The sequence below is a fragment of the Argiope bruennichi genome, chromosome 5 (genome assembly GCF_947563725.1).
Source record: "Argiope bruennichi chromosome 5, qqArgBrue1.1, whole genome shotgun sequence".
NCBI classification, from domain to species: domain Eukaryota; kingdom Metazoa; phylum Arthropoda; class Arachnida; order Araneae; family Araneidae; genus Argiope; species Argiope bruennichi.
Window position 1 is genome coordinate 3,215,373 of NC_079155.1, and position 15,284 is coordinate 3,230,656.

At 30.4% G+C, this 15,284-nt stretch overlaps 1 protein-coding gene across 1 annotated transcript; it reads right to left on the minus strand.

Moving 5' to 3' along the window:
- Positions 1–556: 556 nt before the first annotated feature.
- LOC129969027 (innexin shaking-B-like) lies at positions 557–13,553 on the minus strand. The gene is made up of 2 exons (XM_056083425.1): positions 13,299–13,553; positions 557–1,420 (listed from the first exon to the last, which is right to left on the minus strand). Exons 1-2 carry the CDS (start codon positions 13,551–13,553, stop codon positions 557–559), a joined length of 1,119 nt encoding a protein of 372 aa, XP_055939400.1.
- Between the last annotated feature and the right edge of the window lie 1,731 nt (positions 13,554–15,284).

Consider the following 15,284-nt stretch of genomic DNA (forward strand, 5'->3'; position numbering starts at 1 on the left):
CAGAAAAAAAGGTGTCCTAAATATATATTATGTTTTCAATTACTATATCATCACAGAATACACATACCATTCCTGTACCTGTGTCTTTATCGCATCCTAGTTATTAATTGCCAACCCCCCCCCCCCGAAAAAAAATAGCTCGCTGGTGGGCTATTTCGTAATGACTGTTCTCCAATGTTAAGCAATTAATAATACTAGTCTTTTTTAATATACTACTGTCCTCATAATTTTCATGTATAGCACTTCGGAAATAAATATCTAAGTGTTCATGGCATTCACGATTTTTACCTAGCTTCCACATTCTTATGCGGGAATGGGGAGGGAATTCATGATATATTAATTTGAGTAAAAATGTGTGAAAGAAGTATAGTAAAATTAAAAACAATTCTTAGTATTTTAAAATGATGGCTCTTTTGAATTAAATTTATTAACTTGTTTGAAGCTTCAAATAATGATGTGTATAAACTTTCAAAACTAGGCAGTAGACTACAACAAGAGGAACCACCAAAAGCCTTCTCTGTTTATTGTTATAAATAAATAAAATATTCATGTGATATCAAAATTTAAGAATGATATCCTTATCTGGAAGTCGAGTTGAAACTTCTGTAATGACGTCTTTAAATAAGAAACGGTCCATATTTAAGCTAAGAAGGTCCAAAAGAAAAAAGTCACCGAAAGTTCCTCTTCTTAGAAGCTCATGGATTGTTCTTCGATTTACGGAACGAGTACGAATAAATATCACGTGTGAACGCAGAAGTGGGCTGAAGAGTAAGAGAAGATTCGATATAAAGGCCATGGTTGTCAATAAAGATAAGAAGACCAGCCAAAACCATAAAAATATGTAGAATTTTTCGTTCAGTATATTGAGAGTCATAACACATAGAGCATCATGATTTTCGATATTCGACCCTTTTCCATACTTGCGAAATATGCATCTAGTAACGTGAGGAAACAGCATGATCTTCGGGTCCATCCTTTGCTCTCCCGTGGCTTCGGAAGCTGAGGAGTACCGGAATGAAACGGCATATCTCACCACTTCTATACCGAATCTTAAAAATTTCCCATCGAAGAATCGATGTAGAATAAATAACTGACCGACGACGTTGATGAGGGACAAGAGTTCACAAATCATGTATTTCGCAGCGTACCAGTTGTGCATTTTCCAGGTCTTCACTATGTATATGATTAAGCATTCCATTTTCTTCTTCTTTTCCAATTCACTGACAAGAATATTGTCGAAGGCACCCGTCAGTGTTTCCATCTTCCTTCCTTCCCAGGTTTTCCAAAGCCATCTCGGGATGTAAAAGAGGATGGCTTGAAGAAAGAACATGAAGTAGACCCACTGATAATATTTGTAGAAGTGGAAATTAGGTGAAACGGGTGTTGAATCAATGCCAGGATGTGGGACTTCGGAACCAACCTAAGAAGACGGATCAGAATAAACTCATTACACCTATTTCGTCAACTAATGAATCATAAAATTTCAGTTATGATTTATTTATCATTACAATAACTTTTCAACACTATCGATAAAGAAAGTTAACACTTTAAAGGGGATCTGTTATGTGACTTTATGATGAATAACATTCCCAACTAGTATTTTGAGATGTGATGGGGTTTCCCATCTTTCTCTTATTTATAAAGTTTGAATTATTCAGAATTGCATTCAGATTTAAATTTTGAACGGTATCTATGTCTAATTTTGGACAGTAACCCTTGTGAATCTCCCCTACATTCAACTGACCCTCGAAATAAAAAAAAATCCTCGTTGAGTTGTTGTTTGAGTAGACTTTTATTGAGTTGTTGACATTAAATACCCAGGGAAGTATAACATTAGAATATCAAAGCCAATTTTTGATACGAGGGCTTCTACAATTTATGCAATTCATTTATATACAATATTTTACATACGGATACAAAATATTGAATTTTATTGATTTATTCTGTTCGATAACTGATATATAAAGTATCATAAGATTTATTGGCCTTTGCAAAGGCAATATAAGTTTCACGATTTATATAACATAACTTTCTAAAATTTTTATACTTTTATAAGGAAATATTTGCTTGCGTACGTGACGGCGTCCTTATGCGTAAAGCTAGAGCTATCAAAATCGACACATCAAAACTTAGTCTTTCTTCAGCTATAAGCGTCAAAAGTTTTATTATATTACAGAAATATAATTTTTACATTATTTGAAAATTTAAAAAACTGTTCGTTAATGATATTGTAAATTTAAATGTCTTCCAATTTTTCCCGAATTTTAACTATTTTTTTGAATAATTTTTGACAATAGATTTGAACTATTAGTAATTCAATTATCTATATACTTATAATAAAGCTCAATGTGTGTGTATGTGTGTGTGTTGGCGCTCTACAGGCCAGACCATTCAACCTACAGCTACCACATTTGGCATGTGTATACCTTGGAGGCCGTGAATGTGCACCTGGGGGTTATTTTTTCGAATTTTTAATTAGAATTTTATTTATTTAAAAATTAAGCGAACTTTTGGCGCGCTTCTGCTATCACTCCCGAAAATATTAACGCACAAAAAAGATTTTTACATGAAGTTAAAGATCAAAAATTTATGTTTTAAATGATACCAATGTTTAAACCTTAAAATTAAGTTTTTATTTTTAATTAATTTTTAAATAAATATTTTAACTATATTTTTCAACAATTTTTTTCGTACAAAATAAAAATAAAATTTAAGCTGCACGACCACGTTTCGCATTCATGGGGAAAAATTAGCTTTTTTCAAAGTGTTGCCATCACATTGATTAAAGTTCCAGTTAAAAATAAATTAAATCTTTTTGGAAATGAAATCTGCAAAAAAATATAATTTTCAGCACGTGTCTGTAGGAAATGAAACAAATATGAAATATTTTTTATAAAAAATAAATTCAAGAAAAATTATTTTATGATCTTTTACACTCTCTATATTATTAATCCAATAAATCAGTTTTATTTTAAAGCAAGTTTTGTTTAATATGAACAGGATATCCATTCAAATTAGGGCCACACAGCTAATTTGTAAACCTTTAGGAATAGACACAGATCTGCTAAAATGGTCTAAATGGAAAATGATTATATTTTATGTAACTTGATTGAATAAATGCTCTAATAAAGAACGAATTTTTGATTTTTACATAAAGCTTCCGCTGTGGAAATCACGTTTAACAAAATGTTCTTGAAACACTAATATTTTAAATAAAAAGAGATAATTTCCAATCAACTAAATCATTCACTTAAAATGACTGATTTATGAAAATTTTAATATCACTATTCAATAAAAAAAGGATAATTTTAGATTTTCCATCGATCGTTTCAAAGAAAGTACGCCAATCAGCGCGCAGGTTTCTCAAGATTAATTGGCCTAAAATTATGAAAACGTTGAGTTTTTCCAAATTTTTAACATTCAAAACTTCATAAATTCGGCTTAGTTGATCGCGGAAAATAGAAACATTCATTCATTTATTTAAAATGTGGTGTGCCCAGGATATTTCTCAGAATATGATACCTTACTGCATTAAATTTAGACTTCATAATTTTTGAAATATAGTTATAAACCGGAACAAAATATTATTATTGATTTCATTTCAATCCTTTTGAAAGCAAAACTAAAAACTGAATTTTATGCTGAATCAGAAATTTTTGTTGAATTAGTCTTTAAGATATTACATAAATTATGAAAAATATTTTTTAGTTCACATAAGACTTAAATACCGAGTGATTATGTTTGCAGTACTCATATTCAATAATAATAATAATTGATAAATAACAATAAAGATGATAAATAAAATAAAATGCTTGATTTCATTAAAAAATATCTTTATATTAATTGCAATTTCAGCATTTCCACTTTAAATTAAAGTTGAAGTTTTACCGGAAATGACAACAAATTAGGAAAATATATATAGTAAATTGAACGAAACGATCTAAACAACAGTATAAGTTTGGTATGACTATCAAAATTTGAAGATTAAAAATCTTTTGTTTGAGAAGCTATTAAGAGATCAGTTACTTAAAATACTTAATTGAAAATTGTAGCAAACGGTAATACTGGTAAACCGGCTGATCGCCAAAGGCGGCTAGTAAACAATAAAATTCAAACTATTTTCCTTATTTCATAAAATATTGAGTAGCGTGATTTGTTCATTGTTGGCAATTAAAGAGAAAAATATAATTGCAACGAAAGACCAATTTGAAATAGATCGACGAACATTAGACCGCAAGTTTGAAATAGATCAACAAGATGCTAAGTTTTTACTAGTGTATGGCATCACAGTATTCTACTCCAATAAGAAGGTTGTGAATGTAATAAACAGAGAAGTTGCAATACTATTAACACGATTTAATATCTATCAGAATTTGATGCTGAAAAGTAGTTAGCTAAAAGAAAATGAACATCTAATAATGCGAGAGATTTAATTGATATTCAACAAAGCTAATAGTCCTTGAGAACCGATTGGTCATCAAAAACAGTTATAGAAAACAAAAGTGAAATAATTAAAAAATAAATAAATAAATAAGGTGGAAAATAAAACAGCTAGCAGCGCAGTTGTTATATCTGAGGTATTCTAAAAGCTATAATAAAAATAACTTTACTATTTATATTAATTTTGAAATTACCAGAAACAAGTATTATAGATTGAGTAATTGTCAAGTTCTATTTATACATGGGAAAGCTGCCAATGATCTGAAAATACTTAGAAAATTGTATTTTGAGAAAAAAGTGCTCCGAATTTCTAAAATAGTATACTTTAATGTAACTAAATTTACAGCACTTGAAGTCCCTAAAAACCTCTGTCGATCGATAATTTAATATCGATTGATTTATACATAGTAACAGTTGAAAAAAACCACAGTAAGAGTTGAAAAGACGTTAGCAATAATAATAAGTAGGATAGTATGATTTGTTTGAAAAAATTGTTGATAGTATGGATCCTGTTTTAATTTTTCTTTTAACTTAAGCTTTAAACAAATAATGCATTGTAATAAATGCAATGTGAAGTATAATTTTATCACGAATCTTCAACAAGTTTGAAATGGCTAATCGACATTTTTATAAATCGTAATTAAGCATGGTAATCATGACTGAACGATAAATTTAGTTAGTTAGTTTGAGATTTTTTGGCGCAAGGGCCAGATTTGGCCATGCTGCGCCAATAGTATGGTAGAAGTTACTGGTCAAATGGCACGGTAAATTATATCAGTAAAAATCAAATGCAAATTTTAAAATCTATAATAAGTCTTTTCTAATGTGCTAGGAAATAAATTTTTCACTGTTTTAAATACAGATATTGTAATATCTTGATGCTGACCGATCAAGTAGGAGAGTAGAGTAACTAAAGAATACTTTTATTTACAGCCTTATATAGGTGCACAAAAATAACTTGTTCTGATGTAGGTTAATATAATTTACAAAAATCACAAAGCAGTTGAAAGTTTAATCATGAAATAGTTCCTCTATCAAATTAGAGAATAGACACCAAAATGACGGCAACAGACTGTTATCTCAAAACTGCTGCTACAGGGGGAGCTCCAGAAATCCTCCGATCTTTATCGGGTGGATCCTAACTCAGAAATCCGAATCACACGGAGTTTCTCACAAAATCAGGAAAATTTCTTTAGACACCGACGTCTCCCCGAATTCTTCTTCGACGCCTCTCTCACTGCTCTCTTTTCTTCCCTCCGCTCTTTCTCCCAAACAAAAACAAAATACCGTATTTTATTTCCGTCAGATCTCCGCCTTTGATTTTCTTATTGGTGAACTTGAGTTCCAAATCACCCAATAGCTTCTCAGGAATACTTCCTCAATAGTCGTCAGTCGATCGTGAGAATGTCTGTTCAGGATCCATCTTCGTAGCTGACCCTTCCCGAACACATGTTAATTATAACCAATTCACAGCTAACACCAGCTAAAGTCCATCTGAATTCGACAGTTAATGCAACGGTTTCTGGTGAGTGATCATTTCGACAACATCTGTGGCCCTTCACCTGGATGCAACAAATGACCAGACACAATGACTCTATTGGTGAAAAGGATCCAATCTGACGGTCCGTAGGCACTCAACTATGTGTGGGGAAATGGGTGACGCTATATCTGGCCAGAATGCCAGTTACCAAGTGAGGAAAAAGGGGAAACGTTACAATATATAAAAATAAAGATTGAGTTATCTGAATCAGATTATAAATTACAATATATATGATAAATTATTATACTTTAATTCGCACCATTACATCGATTAGCTTGCGACAATTTCCACAAAGGTTTGTAGGGTGCGTGCGAAGAATAGTTTGTTTTATATTTAATTTTTTGCATTATTATTTTCTTAGAAGATAACAATATAAAGAGTGATTTTTAAGCAACTGAAATCTTGTGAACCTTTTAATTGAAATAAATAACGCTGCAATGAAAGCAAAACATTAGTAAGGAAATTTCTGAATAGATTTAATGGATTAATATTAAAACGCACCGTTTTTGTAACAATGTCTTAAGTTTCAAGCCACAAATTATTTGTATGAAATCTGCTTTTTGTGTTTCCCATACCTTTCTATTTCGTAACAAAGATACATTTCATATTTTCTTATGCTTGTCTTGTATCTTTTACACTTAATATTGCAAAGGTAATTATTGCAAGCAAAAATGTTATTTAATATTGTTGCAAATCTCTCAAATATAAATGTAGAAACTAAAACAAAGTAAAGTATTACTGCAAAATATGCTTTAGTATATTTTAACAATTTATTAATATTGAAGAATAAGAAATTATAAGGACATAAAATTGAGCCACTAAAAAGCGTATTTTCTAAAACTTCTATCGTGGTGTACAGATAGATTTTATTAAAATACATGTTCCGAAATTATTAAGGAAAGACTTCAAAATTTCAGAATATTCATAGTTAAAAATGCGATTTAAAATTAGAAAGCTCTTTTCTAATATACAATCATGGCCCGAGAAGAAACTGCATAACCAAAACTTGTTGGTCTTCTGCCCCAAACAGCCTCTACAATCATTTTCCAATTGTAGACAATATCCAGCCTATAACCATCATTATAGGCAATCGAATGGTAATTTGACAAAAAAAGAATATAAAAGTAATTTTATTGGTTTAAGTTGGTTGAAAAGTTGGTTTCTAATATAATTCCACTGTATTGGCTTCTGTAAGATGCAAGACCCGCTCCTCCACTCCCAACGACGAAGGTTGCAAGCCAGTCAGGAGAGGAAAGGTCACGTGGTATCCAAGGGGGTGAAAACCAGGAGAGAGACGAACAGGAAGTGTACTGGACAGATAGGGACGAGGGAAGACGAGCGAGGGCTGTGTGGTTCGCCATGAACGAAAGAGACTTGATTCATTTTTATGTTTTATATTTTAATTCGTTGCTGTAAATAATATAATAATCTAGAGTAGGATTGTTTCCTATATTTATTTCTACACAATCAACACGATTAAACCTGGCGATTAATAAGATTGAACTGGATATAAAATGATCACTCAGGCCTAGACGGAGAACAGGCGCCAGCCGTTGTTGGAATAGCCACGAGAAATACACATTGGATGTGTAAGGGAACTTTACTGCTTCCGAATATCAGATCAGGTAAGGGGAATGGTTGTAAAATTAGCTTTTCGTGTTTAAATAAAAAGGAAATTCAATCTGAGAGGAAGAAGCTAAATATGGAAATTGTAGATATAAAAGAGACCTATTAAATTCATAAACATTAAACACATAAAAAATAATTTAAAAAAGTGTCAATTAAAAAAAAATGTTTATATTTTTTTGTGCTATTTTTCAATGGAATACATTTTATTAAATTTTACATAACAATTTACATGCATTTCAAAGAAAAAAAATCTAGTAAAAATTTTGGATCGTTATATGCAATATTTTTTGAAAAATGTTAATTTTGTCATAAAAACCCCCAAACCCTTGAGAAATGCATATAGGTACTTTTCTATTAGCTCAAAATTAATTGAAAACAGAAAAAAAGAAAAATGGTAAAATAAATTTTTCTAAACAATTCTAAAAATGCTGTTACATGGATTCACATTGAATTTTAGAACGGTCGAATTTCAGAAAAATTGGAGAAACTAAATTTGAAGACATTTTGTCTCAATTATTTACATTCATTTCCAGAAACCTGTTATATTCAAAAACACTATATTCGCTATTTTTCGAGAACCTACCACCATAAAACAAGACTATTTTTTCAAATTTAATTTTCACTCTTTTTTATTAATATTTAGCTATTAAAATTCTATCTGGAATCGAAGAGTTACCCTTTTAGAATGAGATTTTTTTTTTGAGTTCGCGAATTCTAACAGACAGAAAACTTCTTAGGTCCATTATCCCCAAACTCTACTTTCTAAGGCAGAAATAAAGCGGATATCGATTTGCAATTTTCACCATGTATTTCCTTCTGCGTAGCACATACATAACTGCAAAAAAAAAAAAAAAAAAAAAAAAAAAAAAAAAAAAAAAAAAAACCTTTTAAATTGAAAAAAAAAAAGTTAAAAATATTTTTCTAAAAATGATATTTTTTATAAACATTCGGTTGGACCATAAATAAACAATGCTCCTAACGTATTTCGTCGTCCTTGCCATTTTTTGTGCAAATATTATGATTGTGTTCTGTTCTGTTGAATGCAGCTGAAAAATTGTATAGAGGTATTATGCTTAATACATTTTCTGCTTTTACTACACATATTATAGAATATTCATAGTGTCATTGTAGAGTGAAACATCGTCAACAATAGGAATAGAAAATGCTTCTTGTTCAGAAGTGGCCTTGTTGTAGAAGTGTTGTAGTAGACCTCATGAAAATATTGGACAGCTCGAACATCGTACCAACTTAATTTCGGAATCCACTGCCCAATTCGAAGAATAAAAAAGAACTCGGTGTTATAATTGAATTCAATATTTAACAACACATGAATAATCTTCATTATTATTCCTTCAGAATTCAGTTAAGGTTCCAGGAGTTTTATCATAATAGAGATTAAAGGTTAGAAAACAATGACTCTACATCTTACTCTCTTTACTATCTCTGCTTTAACTCTACCTTTTACTATCCAGATAAATGTTTAAAAAACTGTTTTTATTCTTTATAATTTAGACCCTTTTTTTATATCAGAATATATATCATATATATATCATATCCTTGAATATATATCATATTTAGAACAAAAGTTATTAAAAATTTTCTGGCAGTTAGCTAGGTTTAAGGAAAAGGAATGAAATAAAATAAAATATAAGATTTCACCAACATAATGTTTGGAATAAGATTTTCTGAATGTCGAATTCTTGAAAAGATGAGTGAAGTCGAAGCGAGGAGGAGTACATTTGACATTTGTTACCTGACAGATCTGGAACGCTCCTGACTGTACCTTTAGAACGCAGAATGGAGTCCCTCACAACCCCCTTTGGAGAATTCCACTTTTGTTTTATCTCTGTAGTTAGTTAAAACTTCCCACAGCAGTCGTTTTTCGCTCAAAAGTTATGTTTCTTATATTATTACTTACTTCTAAATGATTCATTTTAAATTTTCGTTCATTGTAAAATGTTGTTTGAAATTCCTTGATGAATAAAATATATTACACCAATGAGGTTATCCTATTTGGAAATCTGAATTTTATTTATAAATTTGAAGTGCAGTTTCATCCATAAATGTGTCTTCTAAAATGAAACTAGATTCATGAAAATCCAATATCCCAAACTAGATAATAAGGCCTCCAATGTGTTCTTCAAAATATATCGGAAAATAACGTCCAATTCCTTAATATCAATTGCAAAAGGAGAAGTCATACTAAATACATACATACATACATACATACATACATATATATATATATATATATATATATATATATATATATATATATATATATATATATATATATATATATATATATATATATATATATATATATATATATATATATATTCTCTTCGAACTTCCTCGAGTACTTTCCAGTAAAAAACTTACCCGTTCCTCACTCCTGAAAAAAATGTGTCTGGTCCGAATGCCTTGCATGGCATTAGAGAGCAATATTTACAAAATAGAGAATTCTTGCCTGCAAATGGCATTTTTACTGAATTTATTGCGCAGACGTATATTTTGGACACCTCTCTTCAGACAGACTGAAACCGAAATGGGACGCCGAACTGCTGCTGTCATCGCCAGGTGAGACATTTCGTTGATTTAGATAAGTGTGTTTATGAGTTATTGCGTTACATGCATGTGAAAGTACAGACAGCCAATCTTCTGATGAAATTTTATAGTTTAGAAGCAAAAACTGTGAATAACATTTTTTTCAGTCCAGCGCTTTATGTTTTGTAGTTACTGAATTCACTTGAACTCGAACCATGAAACAGGCTTCTTCAGAAAGAATTTCTAACGAAACGTGAAAGAAATTTACAAATGGGGTTCTTACGCCAATTTGTCGAATTCCATCCATCACCTCAAAGGGTTCTGAATGATCAATCAAATATCAAGTCACAGCTCCATTTCTGTTTAGAGGAAAGAAGCCAATCTGCTGACACTACAGAAACAATGACGATGCATGATACTGAACTATTCGAAAGAACTACAATCCATCGAGATGGCCGATGTTTGGCAATTCTTCAAATGTCATTAAAAAAATTTCAGACACAGGAGCAGCGGTAGAGTGCAGTTGAACCCATCTCGTGGCCACGAAACTTTTTCAGGCTGAAATAAAGAACCAGCTCATTCTAGATTTAAAGTTCTTTATATGGAGAGAGAAGAAAACCAAACGGAGTGTTTGAAAATCATTGCAAATGGAGATGAAAACATGAAAGAATGATTTTATAGTGTACAAGTAAGTAAAAATAATCACAAAACGGATTAAAAATCGCACATACATTTAACAAAGTATATATAAAAAAGAAAAGGAATTAAATTTTGATTTAGGTTTACGATGATCAAACATCGTCATCGTCACGTTTCCCAGATAGGTGAAAATGATAAATCGGGACATTCTTGCTTCTTTCAAACTTCAATGTCAAATATTTGTTTGTCTAGAAACGATTGAAATGGAAGTCTGGAATGCTTTCCAGCAGTTTCTCAAATGTTGCAAAATTGTCCCATCCCACCCACGTGCAATTATTTTATGTGTTTATCCTTTTATGAAATTGTTTGATGGTAGAGCTCTTTGGCAAAGCTTGTTTTTCCTTTTCCTATGCCAGATATAAAAAAAGTATTATAATAGTCAAAAATTTCGAACTAAATTTCGACAAATCTCTACTTTTAGACTTCCCTGAGTTTGGGAAGCTCATTTTTAGAAAAAAATGTCTGTCTATCTGTGACAAAGATAATTCAGAAGCTTTCTGAACTAACGAAATTTGGTATATGGTCTTTAAGATCAAATTTGTTGATTATTGCCAAATTTTGAGCAAAACTCGTTCATAAGAAGTCTGGTTGTTCGAATGTAATTGAACAAAATAAGTACAAAAGAAAAGAGCTCGATGGACAGAATTTGGTATATAAATTTAGCATCAATAGGGTGGTCACCTTTCAAATGTTGAGCCAAATTCATCAATGGGTTGACCGTCTGTCGGTCTATAATTCCAGAATCATGTAAACACGGTAAATCAAAAACGCAGGGACTTAAATATATATGAAATTTGGTATGTGATTTCATGAGGACATTTGTAATTCGTTATTAAATTTTGGCCTCAACCGGTAATGAAAAATGCATTTAAAACATAATTCAATTTTTGGATTTTATTCACTGCATGCCAATTAATCTCCCCCCCCCCAAAAAAAAATGTCGCCAAGTATAACATGATAGTCTCAAATACTAAATTCACGCCAGTATTTCGTCACAAATGTACGGGGACAACACCTTTATTAGGAAGTATACGAGGTCGTTTCGAGGAGAGCACTCTTTTTAGTTTATTCAAAAACTGGTTTAAACAATTGTTTGATAGAATTTCGAAAATCGTTCATTCGGTCTATTTTTTTCTTTTTTTTTCTGATGTTAGAAATTTAAAATGTTTAAAGACAAAACATAATAGAAAAATGAATAAGTAAATTCAATAAAGTGATGCAAATATGCTGGAAAAGAAATATAGGTATTGGAAATGAAATGCTATGTTTATGATCGAAAATTATTCCACCTGGCAGCTGGAATAGAACGTTATTCTATACAAATTTTGAATTTCCTTCTTATTCAGAAGAATTTTTGGCTAAGCTTTGATATGCAGTCATTTGATACCATGCGAGGTTTTTTGGTTCACTGGCAATTTTTCAGTGACTCTTTTTCTACCATTAGGCTATTGCTATCGTTCCCTCCACTTTCGGCCATTTCGCTAAAATTTGGCGATAAACTATTTTTTTTGGCGAAAATGACTGTTTATCAAAGTTGCTCCACATTTTGAATTTTGTAAAACCATAGAAGAGAGAATCAAATTTTTAATTAATATTTTCAGATATAATCAAATATTTTTTCTTGTATTTGAACTTATATATAAGCCCATTACACTCAAATATGCAATATTTTGATTCAAATTGCTGGAGGCAAAATATTGTCTCTTAAAATGAATGTCCTTTTCCTTAAGTTGAATTTTTTTAGGATTTTTCACAAACTGTAATGCTGCCAGTTTTTTACTATAACTCTAAAAATTGCTTATTATCAAAACTTGTAATCATTAACGATGGAAAACGTTTGGGGAACTTAAAAGCAGAATTCATTGCAGAAGACGAGAAACCAGACATTTATACACCTTTAAATGAATAATTAAAAAAAAAAACTTAAGGTGAATTTTCATAAATGAAGTCAATTATTTGTATAATATTTGAGATTTTGAAGTTCGAGTTTTCCTATAAAATAAAAACAAATTCTGTTACGATTTTTATATGTTTATTGTATTATACTTAGAAACACAGCGCATCGCCACCAAACTTAAATTTCGCAGGTAATAGCTATATGCTTGGCTATTGTTTGAGAAATATTAGATTTAGCATAGATTGTTAGCGGAAGTATCGAAAACTGGGCTGCTGAACCTTAAAATACCTGCAAGTTTAATCATTTATTCTATTTTAATCTGTTTTCCCAGGTAAGTACCGTTTAAAGTATTGTAAAAAAAAACATTGTTACTTAAAATGTAAAGAAATCTAGTATAATCGTTTCTTTAAGGCATGCAAGTCAGCTCTTTGTCAACAAGATTACGTAGCAGAGATTTTATTACTTTAAAAAAGTGGCTTGGAATGCTTTAACAGAACGATTGTGTGTCATCTGAACGCATGAATTTTAAATTATATTAATACTTACACTCTTGTTGAAAGCAGCAGGATTCAAGAAAGTTGCGTGGATCCAACAATAAGTATTCATAATTTTTTTCATTGAGTCCTCGCGTTTGTAGTCGCAAGTGATGGGGTTTCCAACGATTTGAGTGGACGTGACAACGACACTGAAAGTCAGCAGGAGAACCACTGTGAAGGTGTAATGAAGTCGGAACGTTTCATAATCATTTCGAATTGTATTGAATTGCGATAATTCACTAACACCTTGAATCACACTGAACATGGTCCAAAAATTATTTATTCTTATATAATATAATGTATCTCATCAAAAATGGATAACAAATAGATTATCAATATCAATCTTCCTTTACTCAAGAAACTGGCTTACTTTTGCAATACAAAAGTGCCTGCCATGTGTATATATACTGATTATTTCAAAGATTTCTTGGATATTCAAGATTTTTTTTTGATATATTCAAGATTTTTTTTTTGATATATTCAAGATTTTTTTTTTTAATATATTCAAGATTTTTTTTTTAATATATTCAAGATTATTTTTTTTATATATATTTCTTGGATATATTCAAAGATTTCTTGGAACCCGAACCTGAAATTAAAAATAACAACATATATTAAAGTGTAGTAGTTGTTGATAATTTATAAAAGAGCAGTATGATTATATCACAAAATTGTGAAATTTTTACAAACCGTTAGGCTTTAATCGTGCTAAATATGAGATATGGAGATATATCTCATATTGGATAACTGGAGATTCTAATGCAGTTGTTTCTATATTAAATTGGGAGTATGTAATAAAATTCTATAAAATTGATATAAATCTAAACTTATAATCATCAAACATTTCTTACCTCGTTTATTCGGCATTCGTTTCTGCTATAACTAGTTTTAGAAACTGTATTTCTAATAATTTAGCGTTGCCAATATAAAGTTTCATTTTCTTAAATAAAAAAAAAAATATGAAGATTTAAATTATGAAGGAAAAATGATACCCGGGCAAATGAGATAACAACCAGTTTTAAGTAACAATCAAACAGAATTAATTTCTATTTGATATTTTAAGCCAAGTTTGAATAAGTTTGTTAAATATCAGTTATCAAAGTTATTTCTGTAAAGTAACAAAATTATCAAATCAAAATACAATGGACTCAAATTGTCTGAGAGAAATGTGATTATTGCTGCACATGTTTAATGCGCGAGTTCGCAAATTGTACAGACTAAGTCTATGGCAAAGGATACCGACGTGCTCTGATTGGTTTAAGCCTTGGCATCCTTTTGGCAATGTTTTGCCAAAAAGATGCCATACCGAAATATATTTTTATAAAAATAAATAAAAATTGTGGATTTATCTCTCCCCCCCCGCTATTTTTTACGGTTCACATGTAATATTAATCAGGAACACATAAACAGCTGAAAAGATCAAATCCTGAAACCTAAATTAAGGAAATATAAAAATTACAATTTATTAAAATTTTTTGTATGTGTTTCTTCTTAATATTATTTTGATATAACTAAAAAAATTAGCTACGAAATCACATATTCCGTTCAAGCTTACATATTTATACGTTTTGGGCATTACATAATCATCTCCCCATATGTAGTTGATGGGAAAGTAACAAATGTTCAGCAACAAGTTTAAATGACTGCATAAATTATCTAATAAAGGCACGAAAACCATAGAAAAATAAGAATTATTTAATTGCTGCATCATATGTTTAGGAATTACTTTCATATAGTTTTTATACTTCTGTGCATAAACAACATTAGTTACTTGTATTACTAGTATTATTAATAATATTTATTATTATTATTATTATTAATTAGTATTAGTAGTATTACTACTAATATTTAGAGAAAACAATTATATTAATAAAAATTATATCGTGTTGATATTCACTCGTATCATCCATAAAACTAATGAATGGTACAAAGTTTGAGTCAAATAAGCGAAAACTGGACTATTATGAGTGCAAAACATTGCCAAAAGGATGCCAAG